The sequence below is a fragment of the Sceloporus undulatus genome, chromosome 2 (assembly GCF_019175285.1).
Source record: "Sceloporus undulatus isolate JIND9_A2432 ecotype Alabama chromosome 2, SceUnd_v1.1, whole genome shotgun sequence".
NCBI classification, from domain to species: domain Eukaryota; kingdom Metazoa; phylum Chordata; class Lepidosauria; order Squamata; family Phrynosomatidae; genus Sceloporus; species Sceloporus undulatus.
Window position 1 is genome coordinate 199,230,811 of NC_056523.1, and position 22,746 is coordinate 199,253,556.

The 22,746-nt window shown below is 39.7% G+C and overlaps 1 protein-coding gene across 1 annotated transcript; it reads right to left on the reverse strand.

Annotated features, from left to right (window-relative positions):
- Positions 1-1,278: 1,278 nt before the first annotated feature.
- On the reverse strand, positions 1,279-21,226 carry HACD4 (3-hydroxyacyl-CoA dehydratase 4). Its single transcript, XM_042453295.1, has 7 exons — positions 21,057-21,226; positions 18,588-18,691; positions 14,436-14,563; positions 6,768-6,880; positions 5,115-5,221; positions 3,056-3,187; positions 1,279-1,836 (listed from the first exon to the last, which is right to left on the reverse strand). Exons 2-7 carry the CDS (start codon positions 18,682-18,684, stop codon positions 1,754-1,756), a joined length of 660 nt encoding a protein of 219 aa, XP_042309229.1. The 5' UTR covers positions 18,685-18,691; positions 21,057-21,226; the 3' UTR covers positions 1,279-1,753.
- Positions 21,227-22,746: the final 1,520 nt, after the last annotated feature.

The window sequence follows — 22,746 nt, forward strand, 5'->3', positions numbered from 1 at the left end:
TGAACTTCCGATTCTTTATTACCCTGTAATTTCTGTTCTTAAAACATTCATATTTTTTAATATTCCTGTCAAGTAAGTAAGTCAGCAAAGATGTCTTATCCTGCAGATAAAGACATTTGAATGGGAGTGCATGATGTACTGAGTCTGACTATATCTAATGAACTGTTTATTCGTTTTCTCACTTCCAATATTTGTTCATTTTGCAATCATCTTCACGGCTGTTTTCATTTTCAGTAATTCATATTGCCACAAACATATTCCAAAGAAGTAAGAAAGGCATAAGTAGTTTGTTTTATGACAGTAATAAGAAACACTTAAAGAGTAACACAGAAAAGCTCTTGGGTATGGATAATAAATTCTTAGGCTTAAATACAGTTGTTCATCTCAGCTAGAGTAGACCCAATGAATCACCAGAAACTTGGTCAATTAACATGTATGTAAGTTTAGTTGAACAGGTCTCATGTAGTTGGGACTAACAATTGGATTTAGGGCTGAATGTACATATATAATTCCTGCACACTGGTTTGAATAGCCATCTCAGTGGAGTGGTGAATTTAGGGTTTAGTCCTAACTTTAAGGAACTGTCCAGCATGTCGAGCCTACTTTAGGAATGGGGTCTATCACTGTGGATAGCTTTCTGGAAGTTAGGGCTAAACTTCAGAGCAGATTCACCATCCAACTGACATGGAAATCACTAGCCGCCACCACCCAAAGGGAAGGTATTTTTACCATACATCAAAGGAGTCACAGACAGAATAGGGAAACTCGTGAGGAAACACAACCTCCAAATGATCTACAAACCGACCAAGAAAATCTAGCAAATGCTGCCCTCAGCGAAGGACATGGCCACAGGAGTTTACTGCATACTGTGCAGCTGTGGCCAAGTCTACATAGGGACTACCAAACGCAGTGTTCAAACATGAATCAAGGAACACGAGAGACACTGCAGACTGGGCCAGCCAGAAAAATCAGTAGCAGCAGAACACATAAACCATCCTGGGCATAAAATGTTATTTGAAAACACTGAAATTCTGGACCATGCCAACAACTACCAGGTCAGAAAGCACAGGGAAGCCATTGAAGTCCACAAATACCTAGACAACTTCAGCAGGAAGAAAATCTGAAAGTAAACAAAGTTTGGCTACCAGTGCTGAAAAACACCAAAATCAAGACCCAGCAAATGCAAACGAAAACCACCCAGGGTCAGGGGTTTTCCCAGCAGACCAACACAGAGATTAATATGTAAATCACTTCCTCTCAACCAAGGGTCACACGGTATATATACCCAACTCATTTCCATGCCAGCATTTTCTGAAGATGCCAGTCACAGATGCTGGCAAAATATCAGGAATAAACTCTTCCAGAACACAGCCACATAGCCCAAAGATCCCACAAAAAATAGCCACTGTTGTTGAATAGAGGAAGCACCTTGTGCATTCTACCCCTTGCACGTGTTGCTGTGCCAACAAAGAGTCACTGGGAGCATAATCACATTCCTATTTTTCAGCACAAACCACAGCAGGGGCTAAAAGGTGCCTTCAAAAATGCCGTTTCTGCATTAAGATTCTGCTTCTGCTGCATGTACAAACAAACATTCATGCCAATTTTGGGAAAGATCTAGTTACTAAGGAAATACATGATATAATTTGTTAAACTAGAAATAGCCAAACTGCTATTCTTTGGAAATTTATAAACACACAAATTGTGTTTTCCAGCATAAGTCATTCTTCTTGTTGTCCAAAGAAAATGTAGGTTAGCTTCTTTTTGCTTTGACATTATAGCTTCCTAAGCACGTGTTCCGTTCTGTGTAGAGGTAGTGAATAATGAAATAGGTACCTATAATTTAAAAAAAATGTTTTAAGAGCAAACAAGTGGAAACCAAGGAAGTGTGTACTGTGCTTTTTAGCTGGCTATTTCTTTCAGTCTATAAAATGTACATGATGTACAACAATTCAGTGAAAATCAACTGAACCTTTTAAGATCCTTAAGCATTAAACTGGCATCCAAATTGCTAAACTGACATAAAACAATGGCTGTCAAGAAGAAAAGAAGGAGGAGGGGAGAAAGGTGTTGTTGTTGATATCGTTGGGTGGCTTGAAGTTGTTTGCAATTTATGGTGAACCTGTCATGTTGTTTTCTGGGCCAGCTTTGTTGGGTTTGCCTTTGTTTTCCTCTGAGGCTGAGAGATTGTGATTTGCCAAGGTTATTCAGCAGATTTCCATGTCTAAGCAAGATTTGAACCTTCATCTCCAGGGTCAGCCTAAATGTACAGTGTGCCCTTGCCTTATGTGGGGGATCAATTCTGGACTCCCCTGCATAAGGGAAATAGTGCGTATGCTCGAGCTCCATTATATATAATAGGGCTCGTGCATGAGACGTGGCATAGCACATGCGCCATTCATTCTCCCATCACATGGGTGCCCACGTATGACGTGGGTGCACTGTATTTACACTTACATAGTCTCATGATATTAAAGTGAAAATTTGATAAGATTTTTTTTTAAAGTTTTAAAAGAGTAATGGGGGGGGGAACCAGCTGTGAGGCCTCTCCTTTCTCCACCCACTGATCCTCACACCATTCACACCTTCTCTTCTGCTTAGTTCAAGAGTTTTAAAGGGATGCTGGTGAACATTTGGCAGTCCATTTCTGCCGAAAGGCAGACAGGTGGGGAGCAGGGGTGCAATTCCCACCTTAGGCTGTCACCCTGTGCAGTCTGCACCCCTCACACCTTCTAGTGTTGTCTCTAAACTCAGCCATCCACACTGACAATTTTGGAATATTTTTGGATTTCAGAATTTTAGATAAGGAAGACTCAACCTGTATGTTCATCACAGAAATGGCAGCAACAGAGATGGATTGCATCTGTGAACTGATACTGTTTAATGTTTTTGGTATAGTATGCTGGCACAATGAGAGAGGGCAAGCCCATACGAACAGGTCAGTCATGGTGCCAGCTTTGACCTTAGCAAGAGACTGGGATGTAATTTCAGGCTAGCTAATTTTAGCAGAAAGCTTTCTCTGTGGTGTCTTTGGCAAGAAATTTTAAAAACTTACCTCCAAACAATATTGCCATGTACAATTTTAGCATGTATGGAAGGTAGACAGATACATCAAATGGTAATGGCAATTGGACAGAGTATCCGCTATCGGTTTCAAAGTGAGGCAACGATTCATATATGGCAAATGCTGGGAAAAAGAAGTAAAAACCAAAATTGGAATTAGCAGCTTCTAAGGATGACATTCTAAAAATGGGGGTAGAATTCAGAGACATGGCCATCTGCATACAATATCAGTATGCAAAGGGATCTTGTAGCACTTTTTAGACTAACTGTACAGGCGAGGTTGTAGCATAAGCTTTCGTAGACTTGGACTACTTCCAACATGCCATACATCTTAGGAAGTAGACCAAGTCTACAAAAACTAATGCTACAGATTTTTCTGCACGGTGAATCTCAAAGGTATTGCAAGATCTCTTTGCATGCATTCTAAAAATTCTAAAAGAACAGTATTTCTTTACAATCAAAAGCTAAAATATAATACACAGTTAAAAATAAATGCAGATGTGGCAGGTGCCATTTTGTTCCAATGGAACAATTTTATATTGACACATGAAAATACAAGTGAGAGAAGGGAGGATTGTGTCATTCATGATGTGGAGGCAGTTTACTTTTTAGCAGTAGAGAAGTCAGTTAAGCTGTGTATTCTGTTGCTTTGAGAAAAGTGTGCGCAGTCAAAACACTGAGCATGTCAAATCCATAATACAGTAGTCTCCAGTCATTACAGGCATGGAAACTCAAGTCTCTCATCAATGCAGTATTGAATGTAGACCGTAGTTACATGTGGACAGTCACCCTGCCGTTGTTTCAAAAAGCATGTATAGGGTCAATTGCAATGGTTAGAACACAAAGAAAGCTTAAAAAAATAAAGAATTAGGTCCCAAAGAGACAGGCCAAAATAAAGCTGCTTCGAGTCACTTTGGAGGTATGCTGTTTAAATGACACACACATTTTAAGAGGCCAGAAGCTGCGCCAAAGCTGCGCTCCAGTCCTTAGGACCGGAACATGGCTTTGGCGTGGCTTCCAGCCTCTTAGGACACATGCATCATTTAAGCAGCATACCTCCAAAGTGACCAGAAGCAGCTTTATTTTGACCGGTCTATTTGGGCCCTTAGTCTCCAGACAGCAGTGTATTGTATTTGGGATGAAGGCATGTACAATAAAGAAATGTGCTCTGTGAAAAAAAATTACACTTTGTGAGAAACAGTGGTTTGACCAAAAAATTATGAAATGAACCCAGACAGTAAGGGAGAAATAGTTCTTATGAAATCCCCCGCCACCGTCCAATTTTGTTTTTGTGGTTCATCAACATGTTTACTTGAGAGAAAATCCTTATACAAACACATTATTCTACTCTGATTCTTTGCTGTCCTTACCCCGTGGCATCATCACCATTATTTGGTCTACAGCTCCATTCTATTGGCAGTGCTGGCTAGTAGGGATACTAGGTCTGGAAACCCTACCCTCAGGAAAAAAACCTTTCTAAACTTAGGCTCCATGCAATACTTTTTAAACCTTTTGGATGATTATCTTCGAATGGGAATGGAGTTACTTATATTTATATCACTATTTTGCTGAAAATCCAACAAGTTGCAGCAAATTGTTATTCTTGAGTGAAGTTGTTTTGAATCACTGGCTGTCATTTCAAGGCCGCCCCAGCATAGTTTAAACATCTTTAATTTTATTACCATTTTTCATCTGAAGAACAAAATCTATTGTTAGAATATGAGTCTAATGGTGTTAGAATTTCATGTACAACATAGTTTTTAGTGCTTCTCAGGATGTCGCTGTCATTCCCTCTTCATCTAGGTTTAGAGAAAGCTTCCCACTGGCATCCAAGGCTCTTCATTATTAAGTGATTATTAAAAACTGTTTTAAAATACTAGAGAAGTGTTTATGGAACCAAAAAGCAGCAAGCCTCCTGAATAAATTGCACAGATCAATCTAGTTCTGAGGCCTTGCTCTGAAAGTTTGGTAAGGCTTATTCTCAGATCAGTGAATAAAGAGAATTACAGAAAGCATCAAGACCTCTGCAGGCACCCTTCATCTTTCTTTACCTTGAGCCAAAACTGACAGAGGATATAAAGGAATCCATAGAGAATAATGGAGCCATGTCAATTCTTGAAAGTATATTCCTGTTGCTGCTAACATACAGTAAGTGTATCTAGAAAGAAATAGAACAACATTAAGATAAATGTTGATACTTAAAAATCTGAGTAAGCATGTTGCCACACTACAGAATTAATGCAGCTTGACACTAATTTATCTGTCATGGCTCCATCCTGTGGAATCCTGAGGTTTGTAGTGGGCCTGACAGAGCAGGATAGGTATCTCACAGATCTACAAATCCCAGAATTCCATAGCATTGAGCCATGCCAGTTAAAGCGGTGTCAAACTGCATTAATTCTATACTGGTAATTCTGCAGTAGTTGCATCCTAAATTGAAAATCTAATGAGCCAAACTTTCTTTTCTGACAGCTATTATAACTTGGAAGGAATTTGCACTGATTTTTCTGCCTAAATATAAATTAAATAAAACCCAAATCATTTGCTTATATTTGTTATTTGTAGACCTGAGGCTTTCCCCCTCTTTATATGTCTATATCAATCGTATATGGTTTTTAGCGTTCTAATCCAATAAGTCAGCAAGTGGATTGTGAATTCCTCCCAAAATCTCCAGACCTTCCTTCCATTCAATCCAAAAATAAGACTTGGTCATCCATCCACCTGAAATATATTGCCCAAATCTACCAGGTGTTCAGTATATCTGTAAAAGTGGGTGTTTTTGGAAAATAAGGAACACTTCCTGTTTTCATCTGCCTAAATATATTAGATGGTAAATAAAATGAGTGTGGTTCCAATGTTTTTTGCCATTTCTCAGCTAACTTGTATCTATCTAGTGTACCTTGAATGACCTTCTAGTTTCCTGAACCATAGTATTGTCCAGATAAGCAGATTAACATCAACACTTCCCATAGGTATTAAGCAGTGAAATTTTAAAACATTTATAATGAGAGAATACACACATATTTTTATCGCTTTCTGTGCTGTTTATTAGACTACAAAACAATAGCGTACACTTCTTGGGAAGCTCATCCACATCACATTGACATTGTGTAGTCTAGGTACACTGTTTCTACCCAGTAAAATTTGTTATATTACATAGACATTTGCAGTCTTGGCCTATATCGCTCATCAACGACTTTATCTATGGTAATCTCAGCATCTCGCTTTTGGGAAACAAAGGTTGTTTTCAGATTTTACAAGGTTCTGATAAGTGTAATATTGTTTGAATTTACTACATGGCGAGTCTGTGCTGTTCTTGCTTGCCTTGGGTTGACTCAGGTAAACAGTGGAAATTCTGAAAAACCAGTCTGCTCACATTTTTGCTGTACTAACCTGTAAGACATACTAACTGTACCATATTCTCTTGAGTTTCAATACAGTTTATAAATAGAGGCTAAAGCCACATGGTTTCTAATATTGCATGAAAGTTAGAAACGGATATACAATAAATACCTATCCAGGTTGGGAAGATGTGGAATGCCTAGAGAATACATTTTCTTATCTCTCCTTCTGTGTCAGTGTTTGGTTTTGTAAGAGGAGTCAACCAGATAATAAGACTGAATGGCATGCTGAGAATGCAGACAAGGAAGTCAAACAGAAAGCACATTGCATTAACTTTTGAAGGGAGTGTATTTAGTTCTTACCTGACCACATCCATGAAGTTCCAAAGGAAAAATAAGATGCAAACAATGTATTTCCCTTGCACTTCTTCTTGACTAGCAATCACAACAAACAAGATGATGATTCTTTCTGTGATCTGGAGAAGAAGGAAAATTACTTGGTTTCTATCTCAATGGCTTGCTTCCGATCAGAAAACTGATTGCAAGAGAAGTCATTTTAAATTATAGAGACATATATTTCCTATAACAGAAATAGTGTAGTAGTGGTTGTTGCTGTTGTTCTCTGCGTTTAAGCCATTTCCAACTAATGCAACCCGAAGACAAACCTGTCACGAGGTTTTGATCCCCTTCCCTGTTACCATTCCTCTCTCCTTTTGAGTAATGTCTTTTTAGATTGTAAGCCTGAGGGCGGGGAAGTGTCAAATTAACAACCAGAGTAAGATGCTCTGAGAGGCTGTAGAACAAAGTATATATACTCTAAATAAATAAATAAAATAAGATAGCCCCCAAACCCCACAAAAAACTATAAAAATACGATTTGTTCAGAAGGCCTCTCCTGAGGCTGAGAGAGTGTGACATGCCTAAAGTCACCAAAGAATTTCCATGGCACAGCAAGGATACTCCAAACTAGTAGTCCAGTTCTTAAATCACTACACCACACTGGCTCTCAGTATTGGTAGTAGTAAGATGCAATACAGTGAGCCTGCCATATTAGAGCTCCTGCAGATTGCTCTGCCTCATATTAGCCAATATTATTTATTTTATTTACATCCTGCCTGTCTCCTGACATGGGATCCAAAGCAGCTTACAAAAAGGCTAAAACAAGACCATTGGAAACTTTCATTTCCATTTTGATTAACCATAGTTTTTCAGTTTGTCTGAACCTGTCAAACATTGTCTAATCTTATGAATTGTTTGAAACAGGTTAACAGTAAACCACAATTCATGAAACTGGCTTGTTTCCATTCTCTACAGTTGATTTAACCCCAGTCTTTAAGCAAAAGCAACATCTTCTGATCTTGTGACCATGCTAAAGTACAAGAGCAGAGGGGGAAGCATATCAGCCCACTGTGGCTCATTCGCATAATAAACCATGCTTTATTGTGACATCCAAACCACCTCATCTCCCCAGATATACCAGTCCTTATCTTCTAAATCACTGGATTTATTCATTATATATGAAGAACAAGGAGACTGAAAATGTGTATGTCCTTTAAGTTTTATGTTTTTACAACCAGCCCTCCAAATCCATGGAATTTTTTATGTTCAGATACAAGTATCCATGACTCGAATTTTTTTTTTAAAAAAAAAATATAAATTCCAAAAACCAAATCTTGATTTTGCAGTTTACTAGACCATTATATATAATAGGGCTTGAGCATCCACAGGTTTTGGTGTCTGGGGGGAGGCGGGGGGGTCCTGGAACCAAACCCTAGCAAATACAAAGGATCCACTGTATTTGGATTGTCCAAGTTCCTGAAACTCAATTTTTTGGGGGAAAAGTATTAATCACAGTATTTATTTTCTCTGCTTTGAAATTAAAACTACAGACCCCAAAGACCTAGAACCTTGGCGGGTTTGCTATTTCTTCCTCTCACACAAAGAGAGGAAGTCATTTTGCTGTTTTCAGGTCTTTAAGTGTTCTAGGATCGTTTCAGTAAACCGCAGTAGATGTAACCATGTGTCTAAAAAAAATATGAAATGCGAAATGGATGTGTTGGTCTATATGATTCAGCATTTTGGTGGAAGGCAGGATTTCCTCTGCCCAATGACTTTGTTAGATGGAAACAAATACAGACCAGTTTTCAAGCTACAAAACTTGCACTATAATGGCAGTTGTCACTCAGGTTCTGACCAAGGGAAACCAATCAGATTTCTATTTAGCATGAAATAATGATCAATCACTAACAAAGTGCTTCTTCCAAATTTTAGGGAGTATTTGCTTTGGAAGGAAAATGGTTACAAATATTCATTTTTTTTAGGGGAAGGGATACATATTGCAAACTATTGGTGGTGGTAGCCTGTCTCTGAAGAACATAGACCAAGGGTACCTAGCAATCTAGCCAATTTATAGGATTGGAAGTTGGGGGGGGGGGGCCACTCGTTTTCCAACATCCATAAAGCTGAACTTGATTGGTTGGATAGCTATTTAAATAGAGGACATCTTCAAAGAAAGGACTGTCATCTGATAACCTTTTCGATAGAAAATGCCTTCCATCAGAACAGGGTGGACAAGATCTGTAGGCCAATTTTCAACCTTAGGTATCCACTTAGGGCCATAACATAATCACCCCCAAAATAAAATAAAATAAACAAGTACTAATAAACCAAGTACTAACCAGGGCTGACCCTGCTTAACTTCCCAGATCAGATAGGATCTGGTGTTTTTATGGTATTTAGGGCAGAACGTGTCTAGGGCTACCAAACAAAATTGGTTTTATGAAGCTGCACAATTCCTGTCCCTGAATTATAGGTTTCTCCTATGGAAACAAGGAAACGTGACCACCCTAATCATAGGTCCCAGGAATGAACTTGAATGGCTGGATAGCTGTTTAAATAGAGGACATCTTCAGACAAAGGGCTGTCATCCCCAAGTGCGTTTGAGAACTTACTCCATGGAAAACACACATTGTAAAAAGACTGTTTTTTCTTTGTGCTTTGTGTCTTCTTGCCATGTTGTGCCAAAGTGATGAAAAAACTAAGGAAAGGAATTCATTTATTTAATTTACTTATTTTATGTATGTGCTCCCTTGCTCCTAAATTGGACCCAAGGTGGCTCACAAAAGATGACGAAATCCTGACTGGTCATGAGTTCAGCTCTCATGTTGACTTTCAGTTTGGAATTAAATGCAGATAAACATCACAAGCTGAAATGAGGCTCAATTTTCTTTGTCTCAAGATGAGTCTTCAGAGAAACCCCACAGTGAACAGACCAGACAGGCATGGAATAATGTGGTATATAAAAGTTTTCTTCTTTTCCTTTGAATTTGCATTTAGTTTTAATTTTGCTATGAAAGCATCTCTCTAGCCACAGCTATATTGAAGTGCCCAAGACTATGCCCACTCTTCTGTAACTAGAAATTAGAAAATCGGAAGTCTGGGTGCAGTTATTTGACAAAATGTAAACAAAAAGGTTTTGTTTTCCATTTGTGTCCTTTCATTCTTAAAGATCAAAGTGGAATTTCCTCTTCCTCACTCTCTTTTTCTCATTTGCAGCTGCTGAGTCTCTAGCGAGCAATTCAGGTTTCTGTGATACTGCTTTGTGGTTATCACAATTGATGGAACAGCAGAAGTTAAATCTCTTTGAGAACAAATACGTAGCCTGACTCTATTTCCAAATTGCAACTTATGTAAGAGATTACAGATGTACCATGTTCCCCCACCTTCTCCCCTGATATTAAAAATGCAAGATAGGTATTGTGTAATCTACACAGCCTAAATTTTAAAGAGGATGAAAAAGAACCAAATATGTTACATACATGCAAACATACCCACTTTTTGCCTCTTTGAGGAAGGGCCTGTCTAGGCCATATTACAATAACAATTATTTTTATATGTTACAGTCGGAGAAGGAATAGAAGGAGGAAGAAGAAGAAACAGGCTAATAATTGATGGAAGGTTGTTGTTGTTAATGCTATTGCTGTGTGCCTCCGAGTCATTTTTTATTTATGGTGATGCTAAGGCAACTCTATCACAGAGTTTTGTGAGGGTGAGAGAGTGTGACTTTCTAAAGGTCACCTGGTGAGTTTTTATGCTTGAGCAGGGAATCAAACCCTGATCTCCAGAGCCACGGTCCAATACTTACACAACTATACCATGCTGGATGGCACGGAATGGATGGAAGTAGAACTATAACAAGAGTAACATCAGTAATAATAGATCAGTTGTGGACATAGTGGTGATAGTTATGATGACAGGCCATTAAAGGGTGCACTCTGGGCCCTCCACATTCACTGGGGTTAGGGACACAGTGAAAGTGGAACAACTGCAAATAAAAGAAAACCCACTAATTTTTTTTTTAAACTGAGAGAACATCTCTCTAGGAATCTCTAGGCCCTATGGTTAATGTCCGCAAGAAGTTGACCACAGAATTGTGCTGTAGGATCTATAAATAACTAGAGAAGTGTTCTCTATAGGAATCTCTAGATCCGCCAGTGAGAATCCTAGAGATAACATATTAATCAAAACCTCAAAAGTTAAAGCCACAAATGTATAGGGCCAACTGTAGTAGTTGTAGTAGTAGTAACCATGCTGCTAGTAGTAGCAGCAGCAGTAGTAAAAATATTGGCAACAGTGATGGACCATAAATTTTAAAAATGATGGGACCATTCAATTACCACATTTTACACTTTATCACACTTTATCCTGTGAATAAATTGCCATGAAATTGTTAGAAATTGTAAAAGAAGTGTGAACAGGGTTCAGCCTCCTGCACACTTCTCTCATATGTAAACAGTCATGGAGACATTGAGGCTCACTTTTCCTTGGAGCCACCATTTTGTAATAACAGGATCTTCTTTATTGCCAAATGGCAGTTCTGTGATGATTTACTGGTGGGAGTAGCAAGCCCCGACACCTCCATGATGTTTACTCACGGGGGAAGTGCATGGGGGTGTGAACTCCAATCACACTTCTTTTATGATTTCTAACTCAGGGGAAGCTTCCTGTGTTATAAAGTCCTTTGATTCCAACTTGCCTGGGTGCCAGAGAAAGTCAGAAATCTCACCTGACAAAGTCTTGGGATGCATCTACACTGTAGAAATAATGCAGTTTACACCACTTTAACTGCCATGACTCCATCTTACAGAATTCTGAGATCTATAATTTGTGAGGCTTGAGCATGCCTGGTAAAACTAAACATCCCAGGATGCCATAGGATAGAGCTATATCACTTAAAGTGATGTCAAACTGCATTATTTCTACAGAGTAGGTGCACCCTTGGTTACCAAGACCCACAAATGACCATTTTATCCAGTGCTTACTTTGTAGTGAACCGTATGAATATCAATGTAACTTGCCTCTGAGTATGGTTTGATTTAGTATGGCTGTATTGCTCTGAGATAGTACCTTTATTTCCAATACATACTCAATTGATGGGTGTAATGTAGGAAAAGCATAAGCTAGAAATCATCAAAGCTCTTCTATGATCTTTCTTAAGTTTAGAAAAAGTGATATAATGTTAAAATTCCTCTACAAGATCAACAATGGTTCAGTCTTGTGGAATGCTGATCATGTCGCCTCTCCGGCATGTTCTAACGAAACATGAACTTTCCCAAACAAATTCTTGAATGACTGTAAAACCTATGCTTGCCATATTTCATTTACCCCTCCCCTTGTATCGTTAGTCAAGATAATACGCCCACTTATTTTTCAAAAACCACCCTTCCAAAAGTTTTAGTCCTCTCTTCTTCCTTCCTTCACATTTCAAACAAGTTCTTTTCCTTTTCAAAATATCATTCCAGACCCAGTTCTTGCAAAGCCACAGAACACACTTTGGTCCTGATCTGGATTATAGATTCTAACTGTGCACTGATAGAGCACTTTTATCTCAGTTCATTGAAGGTTGAGCACAGGAATAGTAAGTTTACCTTTCTCTTGGATGCACAGAACTGTTCTGGCATCATATGTTTTTGTATAGTTGTTATGTGACTTCATGTTATGCAGGTAACTGTGTTGCAGTTGCATCCTGGTCGGATCTCACAGAACATCCATCTCTTCAGCTGTGGTCAGTACATTGAGATGTAAGTTAAGAGTGGCCTAGGAGTACACAGTTTCCTCTGGTTTATAAAAGTGGTTACTAAGAGTGAGTCTACACTGTAGAAATACTAAGGCCTGTTATAGACTGCCAAAATAAAGCTGCTTCGGGCCTCTTTGGAGGTATGCTGTTTAAATGATGCATGCACCCTAGGAATCTGGAAGCTGCACCAAAGCTGCACTCCAGTGCTTAGGAATGGAGTGTGGCTTTGGCACGACCTCCGGACTCTTAGGGCCCATGCATCATTTAAATAGCATACCTCCGAAGAGACCCGAAGCAGCTTTATTTTGGCAGTCTGTAACAGGCCTAAGTGTTGTAGTTCTATTTTAGAACTGGGTTTTGTAGTTTCACAAAATCTTTAGTCTTCTCTGCCAAAGAGTGCTGGTGCCTCACAAGATTACAAATCCCAGAATTCTGTAGGATGGAGCCATGGGAGTTAAAGTGGTCTATTATTTCGACAGTGTAGGTGTGTAGTGGTGGCATGCTGTCTATTTAAAAATTAAATGCTTCTTTCCTATTAAATACTATCAATATCTTACACAAAAATTCACCATACTGAATATTCCTGGTTACACATTTCACATGGTATATTGGTTAGGACACAGCTTGGAAAAGTTCTTTTTTACAGTACCATTTTCAAAATTCTGGAAGAATGACCATGCTAGCAGCAGGTTTCGAGGAATTGTAGTTTTAAAAACAGCATTTTCAAGCTCTGGATTACATCCTTCAGTTAGGGTTTGGCATACCCAGGTTCAAACCCCCATTTAGTGGTTTTGAACATAGTGGTGTCCCTAGTGGTGTCCCTAGGACTGATGTCATGTGGTGTGGCAGCAGCAGCAACAGAGGACACTGCCAACTTTTCCCTCCCTCTGTCTTGTCAGCTCACCCACTGGTTCCTCCTCCACCTACTGACCAGCAGAGGGCAAGCTCAGGAGCTGCTGCCATGCTGTTGCCATTGAGTTTTGAGCTGTGAGCAAAGAAAGGTCCTCCAGGCTCAGAGCTCAGCAGCATGGTGTGGCAGAGGCGGCACCTTCACTGTCCACTGAGCTCACCTGGTGGCTGCTCTGTTAATTGAAGGTGGACAGCTGCTTCAACCGCTAAGCTCAGCTGTGTCTGGCAAGGCCACCCTTTGAACAAGTAAGTGGCTGCCAGAGAAAGTAGAGGGGGGGATGCACTCACGCATGGTTACTGAAAGCTACCCAGTGTCTCCTTTATTTCGTGCCCACTGAACCTGCCCAAAGAGGTGGCCTTTTTAGACACAGGCCAGCAAAGCAGCCATGCCACTGGGCGAGCTCTGAGGCCAGCAGAGGTTTTACCAATGCTGCCAAGTTCCAAGACTGGAGGACCTTTCTCAGCCCACTTAGCCTTCTTAAAGGGATGTAGTGAAGTGCAGCTTAATAGCATCTCCCTTCTCTGCCCACTGAGCCATGCCTCATCATATCCCCTACACCTTAGGGAAGGAGTATCAACCCACACTGTCTAGTGATGCCCCTGTTTGAACCAACCTCTTTTTTACCTTTTAGCTAAAGGATTGTTATGATGATAAAATGGAGAACCCTATACATAACCTGTATTTTGGGGATTAAATCTCCAAAGACAACCCAAATGATGTCTCCAAAAGCATTGATGTTGACAAATCTCTAGGTAATTACTATAAAGTTTAGTTATATTGTATTCCCAATTATAAAAGGGGGCATAGAAAACCTGCTCCACACATTTAGTTGGTTCCCAGATGTGTGGACCATCAAGTGATGGAGATGGAGGTCAGGGAAGCTGCATAGCCAGGATACTCCAGTCTGCCCCTGGAATATCCTGGCCCATGCAGACAGGGCCTGAGTAATGGGATTTAAATAAATAAACAGAGCACTTCAACAATTGAAAATCCAAATATCAAGCCCGAGTTCTCTAATGTGACTACAGTATTAAGTACAGCATACCTGTAAAAGCCGTGGAAGGAAATGGTCTTCGTCAATACCTAGACCAATATGCCAGAGCTCCAGTATTGATGCTAATTGGCAAATACGCATGACCAGTCCAATGGAATAGAAAGTATCTGCCACAGAATCTTCAGCCACAGGGAAGAAGAAAAACATTTGTCTTAGAATTATATAACACATTCCCTCATTCTTCATTGGCCATTATGAGAACAGGAAGTTGGCACTCTTGTTTGTCAAGGATTTTCTGTGTTACTGTACATTTTGCCAGATGATAAAAACATTCTAAGTGAACCCTGTGTGTATTGTAGTGAAATGGTTCCCACTAGCTATAAAGAATGCCATGCAAGATTTGCACAAACTTTCTGAGAGAAAACACAACAACTGTATTCTGGGGGTAATAACTGTATCCCTTAAGCACACGGGAAGTACATGAAAGCTTTAGACTTTGTTACTAAGTGTAGAAGATGTACACAGGACATCTGGGATGAGAAATGTGAAGATGTAGAGCTGAAAGTCCCTTCAAACTGATTCAGTATAACCATTGGTGGGAGAGGATGGCTGCTGCCACACTGCAGAAATACAGCAGTTTGACACCATTTAAACTTCCATGACTTAATACTATGGAATTCTGGGATTTGTAGTTGGGGAAATCAGAGTCTCTGACAGGGAGCCAAATAAATCACAAAATTGTTTTTGCAGTGTGGCAGCAGCCAATTTGAACTGTGGTCCAATGACATCTGAAAAGCCATGTGCTGTCCATTCCTGCCCTGTTTTTATTTGTTGTATACGTTTGACTGTAAGTCGATCTCATGTAAAAGTCAAGGGAAGTTTTGGGGACCAAAATTATGGATTTTGATATGACCCATGGATATGTCACGGGCAAAAACTATAAGCATGTAACAAAGGATGTAAAAGAGAAAGCCAAGGAAAACAATGCCAAAGAATGTACAAAATTCTAGCTGACATAATTCTTGTGCCCATCCTACAGGCTGGATGGATGGACTATGGAAAATGGTGGGAGTGTGATGTGTGGAGGAGGCAACCAGGCACAGGTGGAGCTAAGAACACACACACGTCAAAAAGGATGAAAAGACAAAGCAAATAAAATAGTGATTGTGTTGGCAGTGATTATAGCCTTTAATCTTAATCTTAATAATCTTTAATCTTAACTTTGCCTGATTTTAACTCAGAAAAGCTGAAACATAGACAAATGTTTTGTTCAAATCCTTCAAAGCCCAATTCCTTTCAGCACTCCTTTGAGAGGAAGTGCCAAAGAGCTCCCATTGCTGCCATTTTCTCACCCAGACATTCAAAAAAGCCAGAAGTGGCCCTGCAACAAACTGAGTAGACTGGTCAGTGCTTTGTTTAGGTACTACCAGAAGAAACTAAGCTCTCACCTTTTGCCACTCTGTTCAGAGAAGGGGATGGTACTTTTTTTTTTAAAAAAAGAGTTAAAGTACAGTACCTACTTTGACCCATGGATCATAGAATCATAGAGTTGGAAGAGACCACAAGGGCCATCCAGTCCAACCCCTTGCCATGCAGGAAATCTCAATCAAAGTACATGTCGACTGAGGTTTTCTTAGGTCTATTATTTGAGTAAAATTTCTAGACTTATACATGAGTATGTGCAGTATTTATTAAGATTTCCCCTCCCTGCTCTTTTATCATGTGATCTCAGGGCAGCAAATAAAAAGCTGAACAATTTTAAATTAAAATAAATAGAGAATGTCAGCATGATAAAAGACTAAAAGGATTAAGAACATGCATATGCTTAAAAGTAAATTAGCCCCTGAAGGCTTTAGACATGTTTTGACCTAGCACCAAAAAAAGAAACCAGTGTTGGACCAGTTGGACCTCCAAGGGGAGAACATTCCAGCCAGGTGTCCTCCATCTAAATCTGTGCTTTTCGTTTTTCCGCCCTAAGTGCAGTACCTACATTTCTCGTTGTGAATTTCATTTGTTAGCTATGGCCAGTTTTCTAGTCTGTTCAGGTCATTTTGTCTGATCCTGTCCTCTGGGGTATTAGCTATTCCCCCTAAATTGGTGTCATCTGCAAATTTGATAAGTATGCTCCTAATTCTTCATCCAAGTCTATGATTAAAGATGTTGATAGCACTGGCCCAGGCAGAGCCCTGTGGGACCCCACTGGTCACTTTCTCCAGGATGAACAAGAGCCATTGTTGAGCACCCTTTGGGTTCGGCCGGTCAAAACCAATTACAGATCCATGTAACAGTTCCTTGTCTAGCCCACATTTTACAAGCTTGTTTGCAAGAATACATGGGCACTTTGTCAAAGGCCTTACTAAATCAAGATATACTACATCCACAGCATTCCCTTCATCTAAAGTTGGTAATTTTATCAAAAAAAGAGATAGGTTTGTCTGGCTGATTTCTTCTCTGAAACCCATGTTGACTTTTTGTGATCATGGAATTGCTTTCTAGATGTTCACAGACTTTTGTTTAATTATCTGCTCTAGAGAATCTTTCCTGGTATCGATGTCAGACAACTGGACGTAATTGTTGGGATCCTCTTTTTTCCCCTTTTTGAAGATGGGGACAACGTTTGCCCTCCTCCAGTCTGCTGGGACTTTCTGTGCTCCAGGGGATTTCAAGATTTTGCCAATGCTCTGATATTACATTGCCAGTTCTTTTAATACCCTTGGATGTAGTTCATCTGGTCCTGGAGCTTATATCGTTTAGGTTGAACAGGTATTCCTGTACTATCTCTTTACTTATTCTGGGCGAAATTCCTTTTCGTCTCTGCTCCATTATCGTCAGGTTGAGTTCCCTCTGCCTTTTCTGAGAAGACTGAGGCAAAGAAGGTGTTGAGTAATTCTGCCTTTTCTTTCCCATTGAATTTTGCCATCTTCTCCACGCAGTGGCCCCCCCGTTTCCTTCTTCTTCCTTTGCTGCGGACATATCCAAAAAAGCCCTTTTTGTTGTTTTTAACCTCTTTAGCTAGCCTGAGTTCATTCTGTGCTTTGGCTTTTCTGATACTTTACCCTACACAGGCTCGCTATTTGTTTGAATTCCTCTTTGGTGATTTCCCATTTTTTCCATTTCTTACATGCCCCTTTTTATCTCTAGCTCAGTTGAAGTTCTTTAGTCATCCATCCTGGTTTTTGAGACATCTCCCATTTTTCTTCCTCATGGAACTGTTTGAAATTGTTGCCTTCAGATCTCCCTTTAAGAAACTCCCATCCATCTTGAGCTCCTTCTCTTTTAGTATTGATGACCATGGGATCACACCCCAGTATTTCTTTAAGTTTACTAAAATCGGCTTTCTAAAGTCTAGAATGCATGTCTGACTCTGCCTGGCTTCCTCCTTTCCATGTATAACAAACTCCAGGAGAACATGTCCCTATTGCCATGTCCCTACTGTTTAGATGCAGAGGACACCTCTACTAGCAGATCTCATATATAGAAAATGGCACTCCTTCAAGTATTGAAGTCCTGAAGATTTTTATTTTATTTTATTTCATTTTATTTAGGCCTTTGAATGTCATCATCTTGAATTCAGACCAGATGTGAATTGGTAGCCGGAGCAGATGTGAGTATGGAGCAGCAAGATTGTGCCAGCAGGCCTTTTGAAGGGTTGTTTTTATTTTTCTTGCCAGGTTTATATTCTGATTTTCCTATGGCATTTTCAAGCTGAAACAAGGACTGAATGCACAGGTGGAGTGGAGGAATGGAATGAAGTATCCTGGGAAATAGCATGGCTGCCTGGCTGGAACCCTGAACAGGGTACCCAACACTTATATGACATCTTCTTGTAAGTATATCATTTTCTACATACATTTTAACACAAAAATGGAATAATTTTGGTTTTACAGTCACTGGCTGTACCATCTTGCTCTGTATCTTTGATATCCACTTATCCTATTCATTCAAAAATACATGGATCTATTTAAGGACCCTGTTCTCTTAAGGAAATTTATGTCATAAACACCACAATGAAATTCCCTTTTCAGGAAAAGTGTTTGTGTGTGATAAGGGTGTTTGAGCCTACCCAGACCTCATTGCCATGGGAATGTCACTATTCTATCTAACAAATTTATAGCATTGCAAACTAGCCCTTAATTTATTCCTGGAGTTTATAATGTGGATTGCTTCTAAACTGTAGGAAAACAGGACATAACATAGGCCTACCTTCCCCAAAAGACAGGAATCTGATGATCATGTTGGTAAATATCCAAGAATGTCCACAGAACTGGATTAAATAATAGCTGAAGATGTAGGTATTCATTGTGCAACTAAAAAGACAAGAATGACCACACTCATAGTTACAAGAACTATTTGGCAATGGTCCACATGTATCATAATTCATATGAAAAGGGAATTTGAACTCTTCCCCATTTGCACTGGCCAAATTCAGCATGGAGAGGACCAAGCTGTACAGGGAGTGTTAAAGAGGGAAAGCCTCTGGGGGAAAAAGATGACATTCCTAATTCAGTAAGGCATATTTTTGTTTCTAGACATCCCCAGACTTTTAAGGAGTAAGCACTCAAAGTCTGTAGCATGAATGGTTGAATCTGTCAGTTTTGGTTTCAGAGCTCTCCAGCACAGAAGGCTAAACATTTCACAAAACTACAAATCCCAGAATACCATAGCATTGAGCCATGGCAGTTAAAGCATTGTCTAACTGCATTATTTCTGCAGTGCAGATTAGACCTATGAAGAAACTTGTGACTTTTGACAAATTCTTGTTTTTAAAAAAACCCAATGAAGTCATCACCCATCCATATTGTAGAACCCTTATGAATAGTATGGGTCAGTGAGGATTTCATTCAATTTGTTTAAAAGAAAGACATTGCTTCCTCCTATAAGATATTTTCCTTCAGTCCTCAAATTTCTACCATATCAGGTAAGCATTTTGAATAATGATTTAGGTTTTCAAAAAATAAAAATAAAAAAGGATATGGGAGAATCTTGCAAGTAGAATCCTGCAAAACCCCAACATTAACTTTTCATGAACTTACTAAAACATTCTACATGTATAAAGGAGCCTTTTCACACATATGCACATTGTATGCTTCAGGACTCACCTTTGGTGCATGTATAGCTGTGTGAGTAAACTCCTTCCAAACATGAACTGAATTCTATAGAATCCTATACTGGCATTCTAGCCTTCCTCAGAGAAAAGCAAATTTAGTAATCTTGGCTTTTCAAAGTAACATATTTGAAGGAATTTCAAATGGAAGTTTCTCCTCAGGTTTGCAATGAAATCATGGTGCATTAGACATTATGAACAGCTCAGTTCATTATAGGAGGTTTATTTGTCCAATATGCACTTCATTCCTAGCCACTACACTTTAGTTTACACAACTCCTTTTATGTGGAAAATATTGTATTTTAAATTGATGTGCTTTTTTGGAAGCTACACAACATATTTTCTAATGAAGATGCATTAATTGGGTGGTATTTTGTCATTATCTAGGAAAACTTTTTTATCACATATATCTCATTTACAGTGGCCAGTGCCTAAACCCTTCTCCCTTCCCAGTGAAAACTGTCTCACTACACCTCTGCTTATGAACTAGGTCAAATACTTGTTGGCTGTCCCATTTTTACACAAAGGTATTTGCTTGACATGACACGGTTTGTACAGAGAGCTAAGCACAGTTCTGTGTGCCGTGGTGTTTAAAATGCCTTCATTTGTTTCTGAGCCTGAGAAGCTTTTGTATATATTATATATACAGCCAATGAGCTTGGAAAGTTTTCACATATTACTTCTACAGCACACAAAGTGGCCTCACAAATGCTCTGTAACGGATTATAATCACAGCAAAGTGTAATGTGCCATTGATCTTCATGATGTGTGAACATTCAGGTGCTTACAGCTTGGAAATACTAACTTCGTGGCTACAATTTCTGAATCCCTTGCCATTCTTACTACTGTCCATGCTGGTTGAAGAATTTTGAAGTTGTAGTACAGTACAAATAAGTAACATCTCCAAATACTGAGTGAAGTACAGTGGCACAACCTGCAATAGATACACTGAGACTCGGTTTGACTTGTGGGACAACCAGTTTGTGGTCCAAGACCTTTGGAAGTGACACCACCCCTTCCCTGTTAGGGACAACACTTTTAAAAAATTAACCTCACTGACCATTTGGACACCAGCTCTTGCCTCTTTCTATTTATAGGCACATACGTACATACACACCATGGTGCCACCCAGCCTATGTTGCATGGCAGAGCCACTTCTGGGATGATTTAGCTAGGAATGACTTGTTTCTTGAAGACTCTCTTTCAAGCTAACCCATGATCATTTTGGAGGAAGAGCTGTACACAGAAAAAGCAGGTAAGTAAGATCTCAGCACCTCCAACAATGTGATCCATTGCCAAGATCGTCTGAAATTAGCCATCTGGGTGATTTTGTTTTGTTTTATTTTGTTTTGTTATCTCAGGCCAAAAGTACAGATGAAGCAATTGTTCATCGAAACCAGAAAAGAGGATGTTTCTATTCTGCACGAGACGGGTTTGTTAAAATGAAAACCTCCATCTGGCACACAGGGCAGCTTGTGCGTTCCCCTCTTCAAAAGATTTTTGTAAAATGTGGAGATTCCTGCCAGTTTACTCTCAGTGTTTCAATGAGTTTGCTGGACTGCCCTTACCTTGGCTCAGAGGTTCCTGCTCCAGCCGCTGAAGTGAGCACAGATCCTTTCTATGGTATGTGTGTGTTTCTCTTCCTCAGCAGCAGCTGGGCTAAGTTCCCCTCCTCCTTTCCTTCCTTTCCTCTCCCTCACATCAGGCCCACATTGCGAAAAACTATGTGCTGCTTTCCTCACTCATAGAGAACTGAGCCCTAGCTTAGTTTTGTCCAAGTGCAGGCACAATTCACTTGGTTTTGTGTGGGCTTTGCAGAATCCACAGGAAAGGGCGGAGAATGATGGAATTCAAGACTTGTTTCTGAAAAACAGTCAAGAGTGTTGTCAAATTCTACTATAGAATAGATGGACTATGTTAAATTTTACAGGCAAACCTTGGTACTCTTGTTCGATTCATTCAGATTTTGAATACAGTGGCCCCTTGGTATCTGCTGGAGTTTGGTTCCAGGACCCCCCTTGCGGATACCAAAATCTATGCATTTTTATTTATTCATGCATTTATTTCAATATATCCTGCCTTTCTCCCACAATGGGATTCAAGGACAGTTACAGTCCAGGTCCCATTAAACACAATGGATATTTTAATTGTGTCCTTTATATAAAATGGCAAAAGCAAAATTTGCTTTGGGAATACACACACACACACACACACACACACACACACACATATATTGGAATATTCTCAATGGGTGATTGAATATGTGGATTAAAAAATCTGTTGATATGGAGGACCGACTGTACCGTATAATGGGGCAGTGGCATCCTTAGGATTGGTGTCACCTGATGTGGTAACTCATGGTGTCACCCCCCCCCCATTGACCTCTTCCCATTCCACACCATACAGAATCATTAGTAATGCTGTTTTGCACTAACATTACTCATAAATCATAATTCCTATATACCACTGAATGTCATTGCTAATAGTTGTGACATAAACAACAAGCAAAATTAAAATTATACTTTCAAATATCATATGCACAACCTAAATGTATTTACATATGAATAGTGAAGATTTGGTTAAAATGTGATGTTTTTAAAGAAACAAAAAGATAAAATAAAAAATAATACTCTACCTAACGGAATTGAAGATTGCAAATATAAATGCCTTTTTAGAGTTCAGTCAGCCAGTGATTCCCAAACTTTTGTCCTCTGGGTGTTTTGAACTTCAGCTCCCAGAATTCCTGACTGTTGGCCAAGGTGACAAGGGCTTCTGGGAATTGAAGTCCAAAATACCTGGAAGATCGGAGTTTGGGAATCACTGAGTTAGACCGTGTCTGCACAGGCAAGCAACACTTCCTTTCTCTGTCCTCATGGTGATCAGTCTAGACGGCACAGGGCTCAATCCCCAATTCTGGTGCTGTCTAGACTGATCACATACAGCACCAATGTACTGCACCAGTTCAGCACCAAAACCACGTTAAACTACCCTTAAAATGGATTTTAAAAACTCATATTTTGCTCCAGATCTTCCCAGAAAACCTGGAGCCTTCTGGCACAGCACTCAGCAGCTGTTCACACATACAACCTGCTGTGCTGCCTGCCGCTGGCATGAGCTGCTCCCTCTGAGGTCAGAATGAGGTGCCCATCCATATGATCAACATTATGCTGGCCACCTCATTTTTGACCTCAAAAGGAGCGACTCATGCCAGTGGTGGTGAAGGAAGGCAGCACAATGGGACACCAGTGTGAACAGCCA